General features: G+C 38.2%; 1 protein-coding gene across 1 annotated transcript in view; it reads left to right on the top strand.

The window, feature by feature from the left end:
* CNTN1 (contactin 1) overlaps positions 1-18706 on the top strand; it is a 253374-nt gene that overhangs the window by 228335 nt on the left and 6333 nt on the right. Inside the window, exons 22-24 of the mRNA XM_065048651.1 lie at positions 3885-4071; positions 5565-5677; positions 6820-6976. Coding sequence (XP_064904723.1) covers positions 3885-4071; positions 5565-5677; positions 6820-6976 — 457 coding nt within the window. The remainder of the gene's footprint in view (positions 1-3884; positions 4072-5564; positions 5678-6819; positions 6977-18706) is intronic.

Here is an 18706-nt window from a genome sequence, read left to right as displayed (position 1 = left end):
TCTAGGAATCAAGAAATATTCCAGCATTTATTTTTTTTAATTACTGCTCACTTGTAACACAGGTTAGAAAAATCCTTCATTCACCAGAACACTTTCTCAGTTTAATTTTGATCTTTTTTTACCTGAAAATTGCATACCTGACCTTTTAACTGGTAGAGTTTAAGAGGTGGGAGTACCTCGAGTGAAGTACCTGAAGGTATTTCACCTGTGACACAGCACTTTTCACACCAAAAGGAGTCAGTTTTCCACGACACTAATGCATACAGTCAGGACAACTGCCCTGATGGTGATGAGTGTGAGCTGATACATTTTGCCATTACAGAGGAGTACCCTCAGTTCACACTTAGAGAAGAGATAAAGTATGAAAACTATCTCCATCCATACAGAGAATTTAAGATTTATGAGTTCTTGCAAGAGCCTGCTAAATGCCACAGCTCTTTGGTGAATGCAATACCAAAGACATTATCCATATTTCCTGCTGCTTCTATGCAATAGATGTATGTTTATTTTATTAAACAAATTAATTAGTACTCACCACCATTGTCCCTTGTTTACTGAAATACACTATTAGCATTCTTTTTTCATATGAGTTAAACATCTCTTTTAGATCTCTCCTATGTAAAATTTCCATGAATAAGAGAGTTGTTGTTTCATGACACTTACAGAAAAAACTTCTGATGTATTTCAGTGTATTAAAATTTGAACAGAGGAGGGCACCATGAAGAAGAGTGTCTTTCCCTCATTTCAACATAGAGGGCTTCACCAATTCATGGTGGGTAAGGCATTGCCTTCCCAGAGATCACTGTTGGCTTATCTCCTACAGCAAACTCTAGAGCTGGGGTGAAATACCCTCCTGTGTCCCCTGGGGATTCATAAACTGTGGATTAAACTAAAAAGGTTAATGCACCAGGAAGAAGCAGACTGTCCGAGATTCATATCCGAGTTCTTTAAGAAAAAGGGAGAGGAGCTACTGAGCAAAGTGGGGAAATGTGGCTTCTTGAAGCAATGGGGCATTTAATTCTAGATACCACTTCCACAGAGGTAAGAGAGTGAAAGAAATTTCCAAGTTATTTCAAGAAACTTTTAAAGTATTTAAATAATAAGTGAGAAGAGAAATATAGGAAAAGCGTAAAGAAAACAGTACTTTTTCTTAGCTCTCAAGGGAGTCATATTATTTCAGATTTTTTCTTTTCCCAGAGTAGCTACAATGATCCAAATATCTAGATATTGCTGTATATTAAGTAAATAGCTAAAGAAGAGCGTTCTGAGTGGGTGACACACAGCTCACATGTTCTGGGAGTAGTTAAGTCCATAACATAGCAGCCAAGAACAATAGTACTTCGGATTTAAATTTAATTTAATTTTTAAATTATATTACTTCTGCCAGAAATGTAATATGCTCTCAGTGAAGTAATTTACATTTTCGTGCATTGTTCTCACTTGTGCTGTTTGATGCTGTATATTACTTGTTATGTTACGCCCTTAGCATCACTGTAGTGCAAATGAACAGTAGGATTGTAGAAGGTTTTGCAAGTCAGACATATTCAAAGGCTTCCAGCATATGCCTCATGATTAACAAAAGCTTTTCATAAAGTGTGTTTGCCAACTTTAGATAAAGCAGGTACTTAATTAACATAACAGAACATACTAAAAATGAAATAATTCATCTCATATGGCCAGTTAATATCAACAACAAAGCTACCATTGGTTCTGTCATAGCAATTAAACTTTTGGCCACCTGGAACTTCACAGGGGTCCCTTTGCTGCAGGATAGAAACTTGTTTGAACTTAGGGACAGAGACAGACTTGACATCCTCTAGCTCCTGATGTACACACCCTCTCACACTTAATTCAACCACTTATAGTTAACAGCTTATGGTATACAGCTGGTTGCATTCAACAACAGTTTATCTACAACATGAGCAACTTGTTAATTTTAATCACATAAATAAAATTCTAACTTGAAAATCATAATCAGACCTTCAGCTCAAATTACTGTGGTGGTTTCAGATCCATACCAGTCTGAATCCATTCATGGAGTGAGGTGACCACCCTGCTGGAGAAGCCTGCAGGATGGTCTGAGTGCACATTCCTCATTCGTTCTGGGCCAAAGGCTGTTGAGTCAGTAAAACAGCCACCTCGATAAATGGGAATTTAATAAGTGTGATGCCTAAATTACAGCAAACTGATGTTTAAGATGCTGTTGGATTAAATGTCCAAAACACTGTAGGATGTACATTTATATAACTAAAAATTACCTGTTTGTGCCTGCTGAAAGGCGGGTATGTCTGCTGTATTTATAAATGTGACCCAGTTTGGCCTGTAGATACAATGTGATTCTCTGTACATCAGGAAAGAGTGAGAAAAGCCGTTATGATATTGTCACATTTATAATTACCAGAGTCTGAGCAACCTCTGACAGTTGTGGGCAAGACTGAGGCAACAAACACTGACAAGAGACTTTAATATTTAAACGAGAGTAACCTCTGTGTACTGATATTGGCTGTTACCATGTCCAAAGACATTAGAAGCAGGTGAAGAGAAATCCTCTATTGCACCTCTCCTCGTTCAGCCGCAGTATGTGCTCTGAGGTAAAAGAAAGAAATATTTTTATTAAACATTTTAATTTAAATGTGCACAAGAGAAAATAAAATATTGCCAAACAAGGCTTGTACCCATAACATTGTACCTTGACAAACTATCTGATGTTCTAACGTATTCCTTAAATGAAGTTTCCAAGGAAATCTAAATTCAGCAGAACAAAACATTGAAGTGATTGCTATTTAAAAGATAAACTAACAGGATAACTATCTCCAGTCAAATCTTACAAAGCAAGATTTTTGCTAGAGCCTGAAATTACCAACAACATTAATTCCTTCCTAAAAAGATCTTAAAAGATCCTCGGGTAGCATACCCAAAAAAATCATTATGAAGACAGGCAGAGGCCAAGCAGAGATGCTGAGAGTAAGAACACCCAAAACGAAAATGTCATGGGCGCTGCTTTCTCCTCTTTCAGGTTACCACTGTAATTTAGTCTTATGCAAACGGTTATAAACTAGTCAAAACCCAGAGACTGAGAGTGTTTACTCTCATTTGAATCTCACAAGGCCATTCACAGTAGGACCCTCTGTATGTGAGAGATCCTTGGAATTACTCTCTTTTAAATTGGTGCTTTGTAATGCGTAATGAATTAGAATAGAACAATATCTTGGGGGAAGGGGGATGGGTGTAACCAAAACCTCACAGAACTTCTATGTACATTTAATTCACTTTGGATTTTAAGATATTTCAACCTTACACTGATGCTTCTCCTGTAGTTTAAGCATTTTCAAGTTCTTTCTCATCTACTGTGACAAATGTCATATTGTACTATGAAATCAGCTTGGATTTAGCTAAAGAGCTTTAGAAAATGGTTATGTATACATTTCTAGACCTTCACATACAGATAACATGACTGAATACTTCTCATTCCCTAGAGAGAAGTACAAAAGGATTAAATTTGTAAGACAATTCAAACAAAATATTGTGTCTAGTCTACACTGTAGTGTAGGAAAACAATATTAAAGTTGCGAGTAAAATACTTAAAACAGTAAGAAAAAAAGAAACTTGATCTCTGAAGGCATTATCCATCTTCCAGACTTCTAATGACTTAGCTGAGAACAAGTTAAACCACTGTGAGAAAAGTGGTTCTATTTATTTACGTCTATATACACCTTGGTTAAAAACTCAACCAGCAGAAGGAATTCCATGCTATTGCAGTTAGATTTCCTTTAGCTCGCTTATTACCCAGAGTATGTAGCATAGAAATACTCAGCGTACATCAATTTTAATGAACTTTATCACAAAATATGTTAAATTTAATCCTTCAATTTGCTTGCTTACAGATTCGTTACTGGGCTGCTCATGATAAAGAAGCAGCTGCACAACGGGTACAAGTGAGCAATCAAGAATATTCAACCAAACTGGAAAACCTGAAGCCTAACACTCGCTACCATGTAGATGTTTCTGCCTTCAATAGTGCAGGCTATGGACCTCCTAGTAGAACCATTGATGTTATTACCAGGAAAGCACGTAAGTAAATGGAGCATTAGGTTTAATATAATGTCACGTATTTCATTATTGCTTGTTGCATCATGTCCATCTTGTCTTCAAACTTGGCTTTTCATTCATATACCCAGTGTTCTCCCTTTATGTGGTATTGGTCCTTTGTCTTAGAATTTCTACCGAGGCTCTCCTTCCTCCTCCCTTTTGTTGGTGTGTACAATGTGGATAGCTTACAAAAGTCAGTAGACTATGATTATAGCCTCATGGGAGGGTCAACTATAAGCTCAGACCAGCTTGCTCAGGAATTTATCCAGTTTGATCTTGAAAACCTCCAAGGACAGAGACTGTGTGACCTCTCTGGGAAATCTGACTTTTTCTAAGCATCTAGACTGAGCCTCTTTTAATCAAATTTGTGTCTTTTGTCACTCATCCTCCTGACCTATCACTTTGAAGTATCTGGATGCCTCTTCTTGATAACCTCCCTGTAAGAACAGACAGGTGGCTATTAGGACCTCTACAAAGCAACCTCTTCTCCAGGGTCAACAAGCCCAGCTGTCTTACCCTCCCTTCCCAGGGCAAGTACTCCAGCTCCCCACCAGGTCGGTAGCCCTCTGCTGAACTCACCCCAGATTGCCAGTGTCTTCCTAGTACTGGGGGGCCCAAAGCTGGACATGATATTCCAAATGATAATTCATACCAGCTATTACTCAGGCAGCTATATCCTGCCTCTCTATTTAATCATTAGTGAAAAGACTTGTATTCTGATTATTAAAATGTGATCAGTTGCCTTTTTCATTAGAGGGAGCAGGGATCAGGCAGCCTTGAAAGGCGGGTGATCTGAATCACACCCTTGAACTTCGATGCCATGATAGGTTTCTGAATATAGGTCCTGACTTAATGACGATACCTGGCACTAACGTATGCTGAGCAATGTTGAATTAAGAAATAGGTCTTGTGTATTTAAAACACACTTATATGGACTAAAAATATATACAGCTTATTTGAGGATTTCTGTCAGTAAATAGTGTATTGTGCAACCTGACTCTGCAAGGTTCATTTGTGTTGAATAAGAAGACTCCATTTTATAAGCTTATTGTGTGAAATATAGTTAATGGTTTCTGCAGTTTCTACAGAGTTAAATGCTGTAGAAATGCCTTTAAATGGTTAATTAAATATTTAATCTCAATGAATAAATATGACTTAAGCCACATTTCTGGGAGGTTCTGAGCATAGCCGCATGCCAGCAAACACACATGGTCAGCAACATAATGATGGGTAATGTTGGCCACTTCCATTCTGGCAACACAGAAAAGCAAACCCGCAAAGCAGCCACTGCACAAACCTTCCAAAACTGCCTGGCTGGAGCTGTGGTAGCTCATTTCAGCAAGGAGACAATCCCTTAATTACATAAAGAACAGCTTAATTTCCTTTTTTTACATTTCTTTATGTCTTGATAAAACTGTCACTGAACATTTGTGTAATCTCATTTATGTGCATATTATACATATGTTGCTTTTCAGCTCCAAGCCAACGTCCAAGAATTATCAGTTCTGTAAGATCTGGTTCAAGGTACATCATCACCTGGGATCATGTGGAGGCAAAGTCAAATGAATCTGCAGTTGAAGGATACAAAGTATGATCTGTGAAAATATTTTTTATCTTTATGTATTCTGCATGATGTGCATTTTATAGACAGTGTTGAATTTTGGTACCTAATCAGATGTAAACATGGTTGCATGCTAAAGATGGAGGTATCAGGCTCAGAGATCACAGACACCCAGTAGGCTTAGGGCAAAGCCAGTAGGCTCAGTCAATATGATGAGAACACATTGGGGAACTGAAATTCATTTGTGTGGTAAACCATATTATGGGAAAGTTTAGATAAGTGACTGCAGCAACCTGATTTCCCATATAATTACATTTATTCTCTGTTGTCTGAAAATAATGCTTCAAAAATTGTAGCCAGTAATAGTTTTTCTTTATACCAGAACGCATTGTTCCAACTTCCTTTCCCATCTCCATGGGAGCTACAGTCCCTGAAACACAAGTTCTTCAAAGGCTCAGAAGGCAGAGGAAGAGAAAGGACACTTAAACTTTTTAGTTGTAATTACTGTGTAACTAGAGTAAGTGTATATACTAAATATAGGGTGTATAGAAAGCTTCAAAAATAATTCCCATTTAACTTTGCTGCTTGCTTGGAAGTAAGAAAATTAGCATCATGTTCTCTATGTAAAAATTTTACTTGACGAGTTGAACTGCTTTCTGGGAATTGCTGAAAATGTTTCACAGAGACAATTCCAGAAAGAGTGGAGATATTTTCTAAAGGTCCCACAAGACATACATCATCAAATTTAATAGTTTAAAAGCACTGAGAGTTAACCATAAAATTAATAATTTTTCCATTTATGAAAATGGTAATGAATTTTATGTCAGAAGACCCGGTTGAGTTCTGAGATTTTTATTTGATGCTCTTTGTCACACTGCATCATTATCCTCCATCATTTAATTACTTATTTTGAACGTAAGGGCTGAAATTATTTTTCAAAAGGTGGCAAAATTTTACAGCAGAAAAAACAATGAGGAAACATCCTATCCAGATTCATCATATGTAAAAATGGAAAAAAGTAGTATCTGCCACTAAATGGTGATATATACAGGCTCCATATATAAATAAAAACCTAATACTTTTTCATTGACACACTGTGTATATGTATGTATGTGTGTTTTCATGGAAATGTAGCATTTCAATAACTACACTTATTATGACTTTCCTAGGTGCTGTATAGACCAGATGGACAACATGAAGGCGAGTTGTTTTCAACTGGAAAGCACACAATAGAGGTCCCAGTCCCTAGTGATGGTGAATATGTTGTTGAGGTCCGAGCACACAGTGAAGGAGGAGATGGAGAAGTAGCTCAGATAAAAATTTCAGGTGAGCAGATAACTTCCCTTCATCTTTCCCACAGTCCTCAGAAATCTTGGACTAAATATTTCCTTCTTCACACTGTTCAGAGATGCACAAACCTTTCTCATCCAAAATCTGAGAGGTAGCTCTTCAGCAGTAACTGCACTGTGAATTACAGTCTATCTTAAAATATTTCTGAAGACTCATAAAGCACACAGTACACTTCAACAGCAGTCCAGCTCAATCCTGGGAGCACTGGCAACCTTCCAAATCTCAGGCTGCTTCTATTAGCGACCCAGTTAGGCTGCCACTTCTTAGTAGTGTCCTGCCAGTATAACTTCATGGTGCAGGCCTCAGCCTCAGGACATCAGCTTGCAATAATCCTTTACTTCCTAGTGCCTGTTGCCTCTGTCTCTCATCCCTTTGTCAGCTGCTACTAAGAGGAAAGTAACTCAGAAAAGTGAATGGTGCACAGTGATCCACAAACCAATTGCTAGAGACTGACTGATCAAACACTAAACAGACTAAGAACCTTGAATTCTCCCTGATATCATTTTCTTCAGGTCTTAAATAATTTTGACAGCTCTTCTCTTCAGCTCTCCATCTTCTGAAAATTCCTTTAGGATCGTAGACACTGTAACTATATGCACTGTTTCAACTCTGCTGTCTGCGGAGACAGTCTCGCCTCCTTACACTTACTACTCCCAGCGTTATTCATTAAAGCCTCTCATTAGCCGCTCATTTCCTTGTACTGGGTTATAAAATGATGTTCATCTTGTTTGTCCAACACCAGCTCTAAATCCTTCCTGGAATCCTTGCTGTCCAGGATACAGTGTCCCATCCTGATCTGTGTAGCATGTCTCTTTATTCCTTAGTGTATAATTTTGCATGTGGCTATGATGAAGCACAGTTGATTTGAATGGCTTAAGTTCTCATACTGTCTGGATTTCTGTCTGAATGTCTTGTCATCATCGCTCTTCACTACTTCAACATTTTGATTCATGTACACAGTTCCTTAGCTTTTTATTTCTGTTTTTGATGAATACGATTGGAATTGCATCCCATCTGTTACCATTCATTGTGGAATTATACTAGAAATTCAATGAGTATCTTCAATAATTCTTTTGAAATCTTCCAGGCATTGAATTCTTAATCTCTTTTGCATACACTCTCTTAATTGTGTGTAGTGCCTTGCATTATATTATCATACTCCAGGAGAATCACTTTTAACAGATGAGTTGCAAAAAAGTTGAAGCAACTACTATCTTTAGGACATGTCTTAGGTCATCTTCGTATCATACATACCTTGTCATCTATCATAAGGGCAACGCAAAGAGCCTTTAGGTGGCAGCAACCAGATTGTTTCCCAGACTGGAAGCAGAACCATCAAGCGAGTACAACGTTGAGTCCAAGCTCTTGCCAGTAAGAGCTACCCCGAGCCTGCCTGTACAGAGTTAGCACCTCTGGGAGAGTAAGCACTCTACAAATGCTAGTTTGTAGAGTTTTGCATTGCTCTGACTTCCGAACTGAAGACAAGTTTTCTGCCACAACTTCTACCATACCCCAGCTAGACAGAGAGAGATTGCTCTAGATAAAGGCAGCATTCCCTGGACTCAGTTTACAAAACGGGATCAAAGAGGAGACAAAAGGCAGGGTAATCTCTTTGGAATACACAGTATACAGAGAATTGGGCAAACATTTCAAGCTATTTCTGGGCTCAAACCATGCTTTTTCCAAAGAGCAGAGTGGAATGAAGTGCAGTTTTAACACCTACACATGGCAAATTATGTCTGATAATTTTTATTCTTAAGGAAATTTTCCAGTAGTGTGACAGAGTTTAGAATAGTTGCCCAAAAAGCGTGATAGAGTGGTGAGAAGCTTTTAAGTAATGATTATTTTTCTCAGAGATTTGCAAGGAAGAGACTACTTAGTTTGATAGGAGTGTGTGTTCTGGTGGTTGACTGGCCCAAATGGAACTTAGATATTTATAGAGAAATGTAAACAATAGCTGAGGCAAAACATAAGATTCAGAGAGGACTGTTTCCTTACTTGACCTTTAGGCATCTGATTCCAGATGCAAACCAAATGAATTTCATGCATAAATGAATGGGGAGAATTAAACAACTAGGGCAGGGGCTCAGAATAGCCTGGGTGCTCAGCAGGAATGACCAGACTTTGAGCAAACTGGAAGGCTGTGCAGAAGAGAGAGGAATGTCTAGAAGACCTATGTGACTTCCAGATTGGTGTTTCTTGATATTCACTGGGTATCAAATCCAAAGTAATCTACATAATATATACCTGAGTTAGGTGCCTAAGCTCCCATTATAATCAGTTGTCATCCAGAGTGTAATTCAGACACTTAAAAGAAGCCTGCAGGATTTGATATGCCCCAGATTACCAGGGACATCCACACAATGGTGGCAGGTATGACATGTTCTACAGGGGATCTCAGGTCTGCATTTCCTTGATTTGTGTGGCTGCTGTTGCTGTGCCAGGCTACCGTGTTGTCAGCCTGTTGTAGCAATTCTTAGCACTTGCTGAATTAGGTCTGAATTAGGTGTAAGTACAACATCATCTAGGAACCATAACTGGCCCTGCGGTCTTAACTTAGGTACTGAAAATACAGCACCTTTTAAGTAACAAAAGTTACATGTAAAAATCAAATGTAAAAGAAACTAAAAATATATGTTATTTCTAGCTCAACCCATTGTCTAAGGGGGACACTTTCCTTTACATTTTCCTCATCCTTTTCCTTCTCATGGAAGACCCAAGCACACGCCAAAGAGGAAGGCAAATGTCCTGCAGCAACTTTGCTCTCATATAACCAGTCAGCTCCCTACAGGATACAGTGTTGCTCTTGAGAGTGATATAAAGGAAATTTACCAAACACAGCCATCTTAAATGCATTTCTTTTTAGTGAACATCTTGAAATATAAGTGCTTATTATGAAGTCACTCACTGCATATATGCTGAGCTGCATTTCAGCATACCACCATAATTACTGTAAAATACAGTCATGAACTGTTGTATTTTACTGGGCAGTGCCTGTGCTACAGTTAGGGGTTTGGCGATATTTTTCAAGCCCATTTTAGTAAATTAATGAGCTACATAATTTAAAATTCATTCTTGAGATACCACAACCATTTGAAGCTTGGAACTACTTGTTTCACCAAAGGAGCCTGTTTCAATGGCTAATAATAGGTTTATCTGTTTTCTTTGATATGTATTCAAGGCTGAGTTTTTTTTTTGTCTCTTGCATGCTTTTTGGATTGCAGTGCTTTGTCATAATGCTAATATTAATGTAATCAAAGGCATCTTGCAATCAGTAGGAACTAAAACCATATGGCACTCGGTTCTTTTCTCGCTTCACTTGTGTAACTGCACTGGTCCCAGTGCAATCAATTTATGCCAGAGTAAGGAAAAATAGATTTAAGCCCACAGATTTAAAAATTTCATCGAGAGTGGGGAAGAGGGAAGGGTAACTTATTTGGGAAAATACAGTGAAAACATAAAGATACCATGGACCTTCACCTTCATATACAAAATCAAGTGAATGTTTATATATGTGACATGGGCAAAGAATAATTTATGTATTTTATATGCCTATAGAAAGAGAACAAAATTACAGCTTCTCTGTGTTCACTGCACACAAATATATAAACATATGAATTCCATTTGCCAGAGGCATGTTTTAGTATCCTGAAAAGTATTTACTTTGATGCATGGCTTTTTCAAAGAAGATGCAAAATTTTTGCCTATAGTGACTCATACAAACATTTCAATTATTTTATCTTTTAATCTATCTTAATTATTAATTAAAGGGGGCATTAATATTTATTGCACATATTAGTTTCAGGTAAATCAGGTGATCATTCATTTTTCATGTGGTATAATAAAAATCTTTTGATCATAATTTGGAAATTTCCATTTGTTCCAAAGATGGTTTTAGTAATAAGAGGAGAACACGGGTAAAAATCATAAGGAATCCTGATGAAAATAGTCCTCTTAACTGGCATGACAGTCCTTTGTTACTGATCTTGGAACTTATTATTCATCTGTGACAACAATGTAGCAGAAAGCTTCTACTAAACTAAAAATGTTTACAAAAGAGCTTCCCTCTATAAGAACTGTAATTTTCACAATGCATGTGACTGTTTTCTTACGGCTCAAAAATTAAGTAGAAAATACTCAGAATACCCTATAATGTGGTACATAAATCTACCTATAACCACATACGCAGTTCTCTGGTGTGTCTCTTGATTTTCCTTTATCATCACATTTCATTTCATCACAATTCTAATTTATTGGTACTGCCTCCTTCCAAGCCTTACTTTAACAACGAAAGCTGGACAATTCCATGCGTTATAATATATTCAGTGCTAGCACAAGCATTTTCCCTCATTTCAGTTTCTTCTCTTCTTGTATTTGAACTCAAAGGTAAGACAGACTGCAGAAATGTTTTCATGTCTAGTTAACATTTTTTTTAGTCTGCATTATCCTATGATAATCCAAATGTTGTTTATTTTTTCATTTATGTTTATTTATATGGGAAAGCCTGGATGCACACTAAGTATGAATACAACAAAATTTAACTTTAGGCCATAAGGCTTGTAACTCAGCTGTGCAGTGGTTGTTGGCAGGCTTTATAACTAGAAATTGCATGTGTGTGTGTGTGTACATGGATTTAGATCACAGCAGAGGTTTAAGAGAACAATATCAGACAAAACAAGAGCAGGGTAGGCTACTCATTATCACAGAATACTGACCAGACAGGAGTCCATAGTTGCTATGCATCAGAAAACAAATAAAGGGGCCACTGGCTTGAAAAGGACCATGTACCTTCCTCCTGCTTTCATCTTCAGCTCTAGTTGCCACGTGCCTGTCCGTGTGAGCTTGGGAATTGCCAGCAAAATCCCCACGGAGCGCTATTGCGTCGTCACATGAATGCACGAGAACCCCACAGTGCCTTCAAACATCAGCAAAAAAAAAATCTATGGCAACTTCTCACACTTTGTTATATGTTTTGGCTTATTACATGTTGGAGATTTTGCTGGCTATCCCCAAGCTTGCAAGAGTGCCATAGGAATGTGTGACTGCCACGGAAAACATGTTCTTGTTCTGTCTCAGAAAGTAAGGATAACTGAAGATCGCTAAAAGATACTGAAGAAAGATACCGTAAAAGCATAGAGAAAGTGAACGAGGGTACAGCAGCTATGGAGTGAATTCTGGGTGGGGAGTGCAAGAGGGGCACAGAGTCTTCAGCTATAGGAAGGATGGCTACTGAGGTAGTCGTGAACACTAAGGAAGAAGTAAGAAGGAAAAGATTATTTGCTTTTCTTCACACCATGGGAATGAAAGTACTCAGTGAAATTAGCAGGCAGCAGATTGAAAACTATCAAAGTGATACTCTTTTACATGGTACAAGATTAAATTGTGGAGCTTCCTGTGACAGGACGTTGTGCAGGACAAAGTTACAGAGTCTTGGTCTATCAGCCCTTGTTTAAAATGATGCCCTATATTCAGCCTTTGACTCAGGAGCTACTGAAGAGAAGCTACAAAGTAGCTCAGGAGCTCCTTTGACACAAAACCCTTAAATACTTTCTTTACTCCTTTCAGCAGTGTGGAAGTTACCCACCAAACAATAACTGACTTACAAAATGTTTAAGGAGAAGAAGAAAAATAAATTTTGGTTCACTGTACAGTTAGAAATACCTTTTTTAAGAGTTCAGAAAGCTTTTGATTACCACTGTTTCAGTAGAACCATCAACTCATCAATAAATTAAAGGTCTAACATTCAAATTCAGTTTGGCTGAATTGTTCTTCTCCATTAATTTATCCAGTTGTCAAAATATATCATACAGTTACTTTCAGGTTTTTATTACATCAACATGGGAACACTATACTCCCTCACTTTTATGAAACAAAATGCTTGGTATTTTATATTCATTGTACTCTAGCATTAGTAAAAGATTGAAAAAAATCCAGAAGATCATTATTTAACTCTCTTATGCTTAGATGTAGCAACATAGCAAAAAGAATATCACAGAAAAAATCACAGAGCTCATAGAGTGAGTGCCAAGGTTAATATTTTACTTTAATAGTGTAATCCCTTTGATGCATAATGGTTTAATTTAATACAAATGCATATTCTGCTTTCACCTTTTGCTAGGACATTTAACTATTGAACTGTATTTATGCAGTATTTTTAATTGCTTTGAGAAATCAAAGACAGTCAAGTAGTGTTTAGTGTGATTTAAAATAATCTTTGAAAGACTCATCTCATTATTTTTTTTCCCATGAGTAATCTAGGCAGGATTGCAGATGTGATCACAGAGGTGAAGGAATGAAGAAGGGAATACGTTCTAGTCATGACACTACTTACATGTTTTAATTTTCATTAGCAAGCCATGGAACTGCATTATTCAAAATCTTGTAGTATTTTTCAGTTCAGCAGTTAACTATCTTACTTTTTATGGGTGCCTTGGAGTGGTGACATACTCATACCTCTCAGTTTCATGCACCTGACCCAGCCAGACTCCTTCTTTTCTTAGCAAGGAGAGTGATTCAGAAGTCCTAGATTAGGCATCTGCTGTAACACACCTTTTTATGAAACCTCTTTCTTAACTGAACAAACCCCAGTGGCTCTGAAAAATGCTAGCAGTGGTCTTGTTCCAGTTACTTCAGTGGCAAAGTCCAGGGGACATCCGATACCCTCTGTGGTAGTAAGGAAAGTGCCCAGCTCTTTCGTTTAGTATTAAGGAAGTATCACAGAGTCTGGTTCCTTTAATAAACACTGAGGTTTAGCATAATGGAGAGGGGTGATCTAACAGTAGCACAGAACTGTATAAGGAGCAGTTACAAAGATGATGTGTCCAAAATGTTGAAAATGGCAGATGATATGATACACGACAGTGGCCAGAAATTGCAATTTGGGAGGTTCGGGCTGACCATGAGGAAAAATGTCACCTCACCCAGAGGTTAGTGCAGTACTGGGAGCAGGTTACCCAGAGACGCTCTGCAGTTTTCATCTTCAGAGGTTTCTGTGACTCAGCCAGGCAAAGCTGTGGGTGACAACATCCAGTGTTGGCGACACTCCTCAGTGGGAGGTGAGACTAGACAGCCTCAGAGGTGCAGCCAGGTACAACCAGGCGTTTTGTGCTCCTGTGAACTGTATAGCTTCCAAATTTCAGATCTACTGGCAGTACATTAAATGAGAAATATTTCATAAGAAGTACAGTTTGTACTGTGAGTATTTAGCAGGTATTCATGTATAAATAGATATATTTGTTACTACAGATCTAAAAAATAGATAAAATCACATATTTGCTGACTTGAACTTACCTTTCAAGTGCTAGTGAAAATACCAAATACTTGTATTTTTGCCCTCTTTAGATATGCAGGTAGATTTAGATATATTAAATAGTACCTCTTGTTACATACTGAAGTGCTCCATGCCCTTTTCAGAATACTTGAAAGATTTCAATATCAAAATGTTCTTGCCTTTAAAGGTTAGTACTATATATTTGATTTTCACTGTATTCCAAAGCCTGTTCATAGAAGCAACACTAGGCACTTCTGCTCTTGTAGAAGCTGAGGGTGTCCTTCATCTTCTGATGTGTGAGCCAGGCTTCCAGGCTGAATCACATCATTCCAGAATGTTAGGGATTGGAAGGGACCTCAAAAGATCATCTAGTCCCACCTCCCCGCCAGAGCAGGAACACCTAGACGAGGTTACACAGGAGTGTGTCCAGGCGGGTTTTGAATGTCTCCAGAGAAGGAGACTCTACAACCCACCTGGGCAGCCTGTTCCAGTTTTCTGTCACCCTCACTGTGAAGAAGTTTTTTCTCCTATTTAAGTCGAACATCCTGTGTTTCAGTTTATATTCATTTCCCCTTGTCCTATCATTGGTTGTCACCATGAAGAGCCTGGCTCCATCCTTGTGACACTCACCTTTTACATATTTATAAACATTAATGAGGTCACCCCTCAGTCTCCTCCAAGCTAAAGAGACTCAGCTCCCTCAGCCTTTCCTCATACATGAAATGCTCCACTCTCTTAATCATCTCCATGGCTTTAAGACAGGCTTTTACTGTATCTCAGTATTTATACGTGCCACATTTTTTCCCAAGAACACAGAAATTCCAAAACGACGGTATTTTCCCATTAATGCACCACCATTTTGCACCTGAAGTTTTTCTACCGTTTTCCAGTTGTACCACATGGTTGTTTAAATACAGGCTATTTGCAAGTGAAAAGGAGTGATACATCTGGTGGGTACTTGGAGTAAATTTATTAAAAAAAAAAATTCAGAAATCCCTGTTTTCCTGAATAAGAAGGACCAGGTCCTCACTTAGGAATCCCCAGTCATGACAGCTGGGGATTTCAAGAAAACCTGTCCTTTTTCTTCTTTTCAGGATTACAATGAGACTTTCTCTTTTGGCCTTCCATTCTTTCCTTAAAAATTAGACCTTTTTGATGAAATATCTGTCAATGACTCTCTCAGAGGATTATTGACTTCCTCTGAATGACGATCAACCATCATTTCTGAGCCAATGCAAAACAGATTTGTGTGGGAACATTCACATCCAAGTGTTTTTCCACAGCAGACAGTCAGTGTAATCACAGATAAGGTTTTCTTTACGGGCCAGCTACCAAACCTGGCTCCAAGCTCCTCCTGCTGCCTCAGCACGCAGATTCCAGCAGCGAACACCTCGTCCTGGCTGAGCACATGGTTCAGCCTTGGCCTGGCAGAACTCCTGGTGCTGCTGGGGAGCCAGTTTGTCTGGAGTGATCACTGACAACTGGAGAGACAGGGCAGATGCTGAGAGGTATGACAAGCCTTGAGGTCATATAAGCGATCCTGAAATTCACAAAATGTGTGTGAAGTACAACTGCAGCTGTTGCTGGGTCACAGAAGGACCCCCATAGATTGTTCTTGCTATTATTTGTTGAGTATACTGCATTAAAAGAGTTCAGTTTTAAAATATTACCTGCGGTCCTCTACTTTGCGCACAAAACAATATGTAATGACCAGTAATATATGTGAAGGGGAAGAGGTAGCCAAGAACTAATTTACATTTATCGTTAGTTAAGTAGTAGCCCAACAACTGAAAATTGTCTCATTTTCCTCAGAGTCCAAGGCATCCTTTCATTTGGGCATCTCAAGTCTGTAGCGAGGCCAGAGTCAATGTCAAAGAAGCCTGTGCAGCTGCCTGTGATGCTGCCAACACACTGGGTGCTGTTGCCAGAACAAAACAAAATGTTTACTTGACTCAGGCATATGGATTTTCAAGTAGAAGAAGACAGACTAACACCATGGGGTGGACAAACCACCCAGACCATCAGCAGCCCTTCAAATATGTTTTTTATGTTCTCTCTCTTCTTATTATGAAAGTTTTAAAGCTCTTCTGCAGCTGCACCGCAAACCTTGACACAGCACAAAGCATGAGCAGATGCACAGACAGTGTTATTGCCATCCTGTACATCTTCTCTGCTGCAAAACCATAATTCATGGGGCTGTGACTCCATAGTGTCTTTCTTGAAAGCTTTATGGCACAAGCAAGAGGAAAATTTCCTCGTGCCCAAAGAAAGGTATTCCTAGACAAGGGAGAGTTGGACCCATGATTTAGCAATCATGCCAGTGATGCAAGATAAGCATATTCTAATTAGTTCAGTTATTTTCCATTTACTGTGAATAGGGATAGCAGAATTTAAACCATGTCAGCTGATACTACCCATTGCTTTTGCAGTAGTCTTTCATGAAGGCAGTGTTGCCATCTAGAAGAAGTGGATTTTTTTTGTCAAAAGCCAGTTAACAGAACTACAAACCCACCCACTTCTTTTATACAATTTAGTTTAACCTGAGGAAATTATATTTCCTGCCTTCCTGCTTTTGTGTTCTACCTAGGTAAATATGAAAACACTCAGAGAAAAGATATTAATCAAGCCTAATAGATGCTGAAGAAACTAAGAAACAGAGTGGGCAAAAATCCCTTTTTTTCAGGTGGCTCAATTTTTTTCCAGAGAAGTGGATGAGTTTATCTAGAAGCAAGAAGGAACAGAAAATGAGAAGGCTTTGCATTTACTTTTGTTAAAGTAAAAAGACGAAATATAAAATCAAACAGCCCTGATGGAAGGTGAGTCTTGGGTCCTCAACCAAAAGGAGAATACTATTGACAGGCAAATGGGTAGGAGTTTGGCCATTTTTTCAGAAAAAAATAAATCCATTTTGGAAAACAGACACAGAGGCAAACTCATTTTTTAGCAAGTTTCAAAGGTTACATTGTGAGCTTAAGTCCTTTATGAATCATGCAAAATACCAGTCCTGGTGAGGAAGATTTCTCTTTTCTGTAGTTTTACTAAATGTATGATAACTTATGCCATGAAAAATGTGTTGCAGCAGCTGTATCGTTCATGTAGCCAGTCTGCATCTACCTGAACAATTTGTGCAGCAAAAGAGGAGTGGATCTGTAGAGAGAAACAGCAGCGTTGAGGATCCAGCTCCACACTGTATGCACGTCAGGTTTTATTATAGTTCAGGTAACCTGTAAACTGATCCTGCACAGGGTATCCAAGATGGCTCCGCAGTTCAAAATAAACCCCAATAAAGGGGACAGCTAAGATATTAATTTTAAAACACATTCTTCTTCAAACTAAAATAGTCATGCAGACATCCCCCTTGATGTTCAGTACCTGGAAACTAAGAAAACAGATGTCATTTAATACAAATTAATTCTTGAACAATCTTTCCTGACAACAAAAGCAGAGGAGTTCTGCCACAACATGGTTAGCTGAGGAATAGCTTGAAGCTTGTGTGTCTTGGCAAGACAGACACTTTCCCACTGAGAAGAAGTTATTCACCTGTGACAGCTTCGCAGATGACCAGTAACTAATTTCCTGGTTCACAGATCTGATGAAAGTAAGATTTCTAAACAGGTCTCTAGGTTTTTCTTTTTACAATCCGGTATAAAAACATACTGATGTTGGGAAAAGGGCCAAAAATGTAATATCTTAAGGATAAGTAACATTCAAAGAAACTAATGATGTATTTTTAATAAGAAGTTGTTACAAAGGCTTGGGAGATATATCAAAGTCTGAATTGGTTTAATACCTATTTCACTTAGGCATTAAATTGATTTCATTACTTTTGAATATAATTGGAAAAATGTTGCATGCTGTTCAAGATGTGAGTAAAATCTGGGAACTCTATTCAGAAGTGTAAAATATTTCATCTTAGACTTTATGCGATTGAAATGGTGACAAATAATTTAAATTATGAATGGAAAGCCGTGTATTAGTGGGACATTACCAGGAGTTCCTGTGATATGTAAATATATTGCTGAATTAAAACCCATCCAGCAGTTGTTCAGATACCAACCATTTGTGAGAAAGGCTGCTGAGAACAGGAAGCAGGAAAAAAAAGTTGTTAACTGCATGCATCTCATACAAATTGCATTCAGTTTTAGGGTACATTCTGAGTAGAGATTTCTGCAGATATTATACTTTAGTTGCAGGCTTAAATATGTCAACTAAAGGAACTCTATTGTAGAAAGTAGCAAGGTCCCTACAGGAATAGAGCCGGATTTCACAACTTTTGCTTGGGGCCATTGAACAAAGCAAATAAACAAAAACCCCACAAATGTAAGGTGCGTGTTTCATTGTTAGTTGGAAAGAAATGAGAACACTTGATACAAAGTCCACACATGGTGTATTAGAGTGGTAGTTAGTTTTGGTTTAGGCTTGGTTTTGTCCTTGTC

Source organism: Columba livia, chromosome 1, assembly GCF_036013475.1.
Source record: "Columba livia isolate bColLiv1 breed racing homer chromosome 1, bColLiv1.pat.W.v2, whole genome shotgun sequence".
In the NCBI taxonomy this organism is placed as follows: Eukaryota; Metazoa; Chordata; class Aves; order Columbiformes; family Columbidae; genus Columba; species Columba livia.
This window is presented reverse-complemented; position numbering and strand designations above follow the sequence as displayed.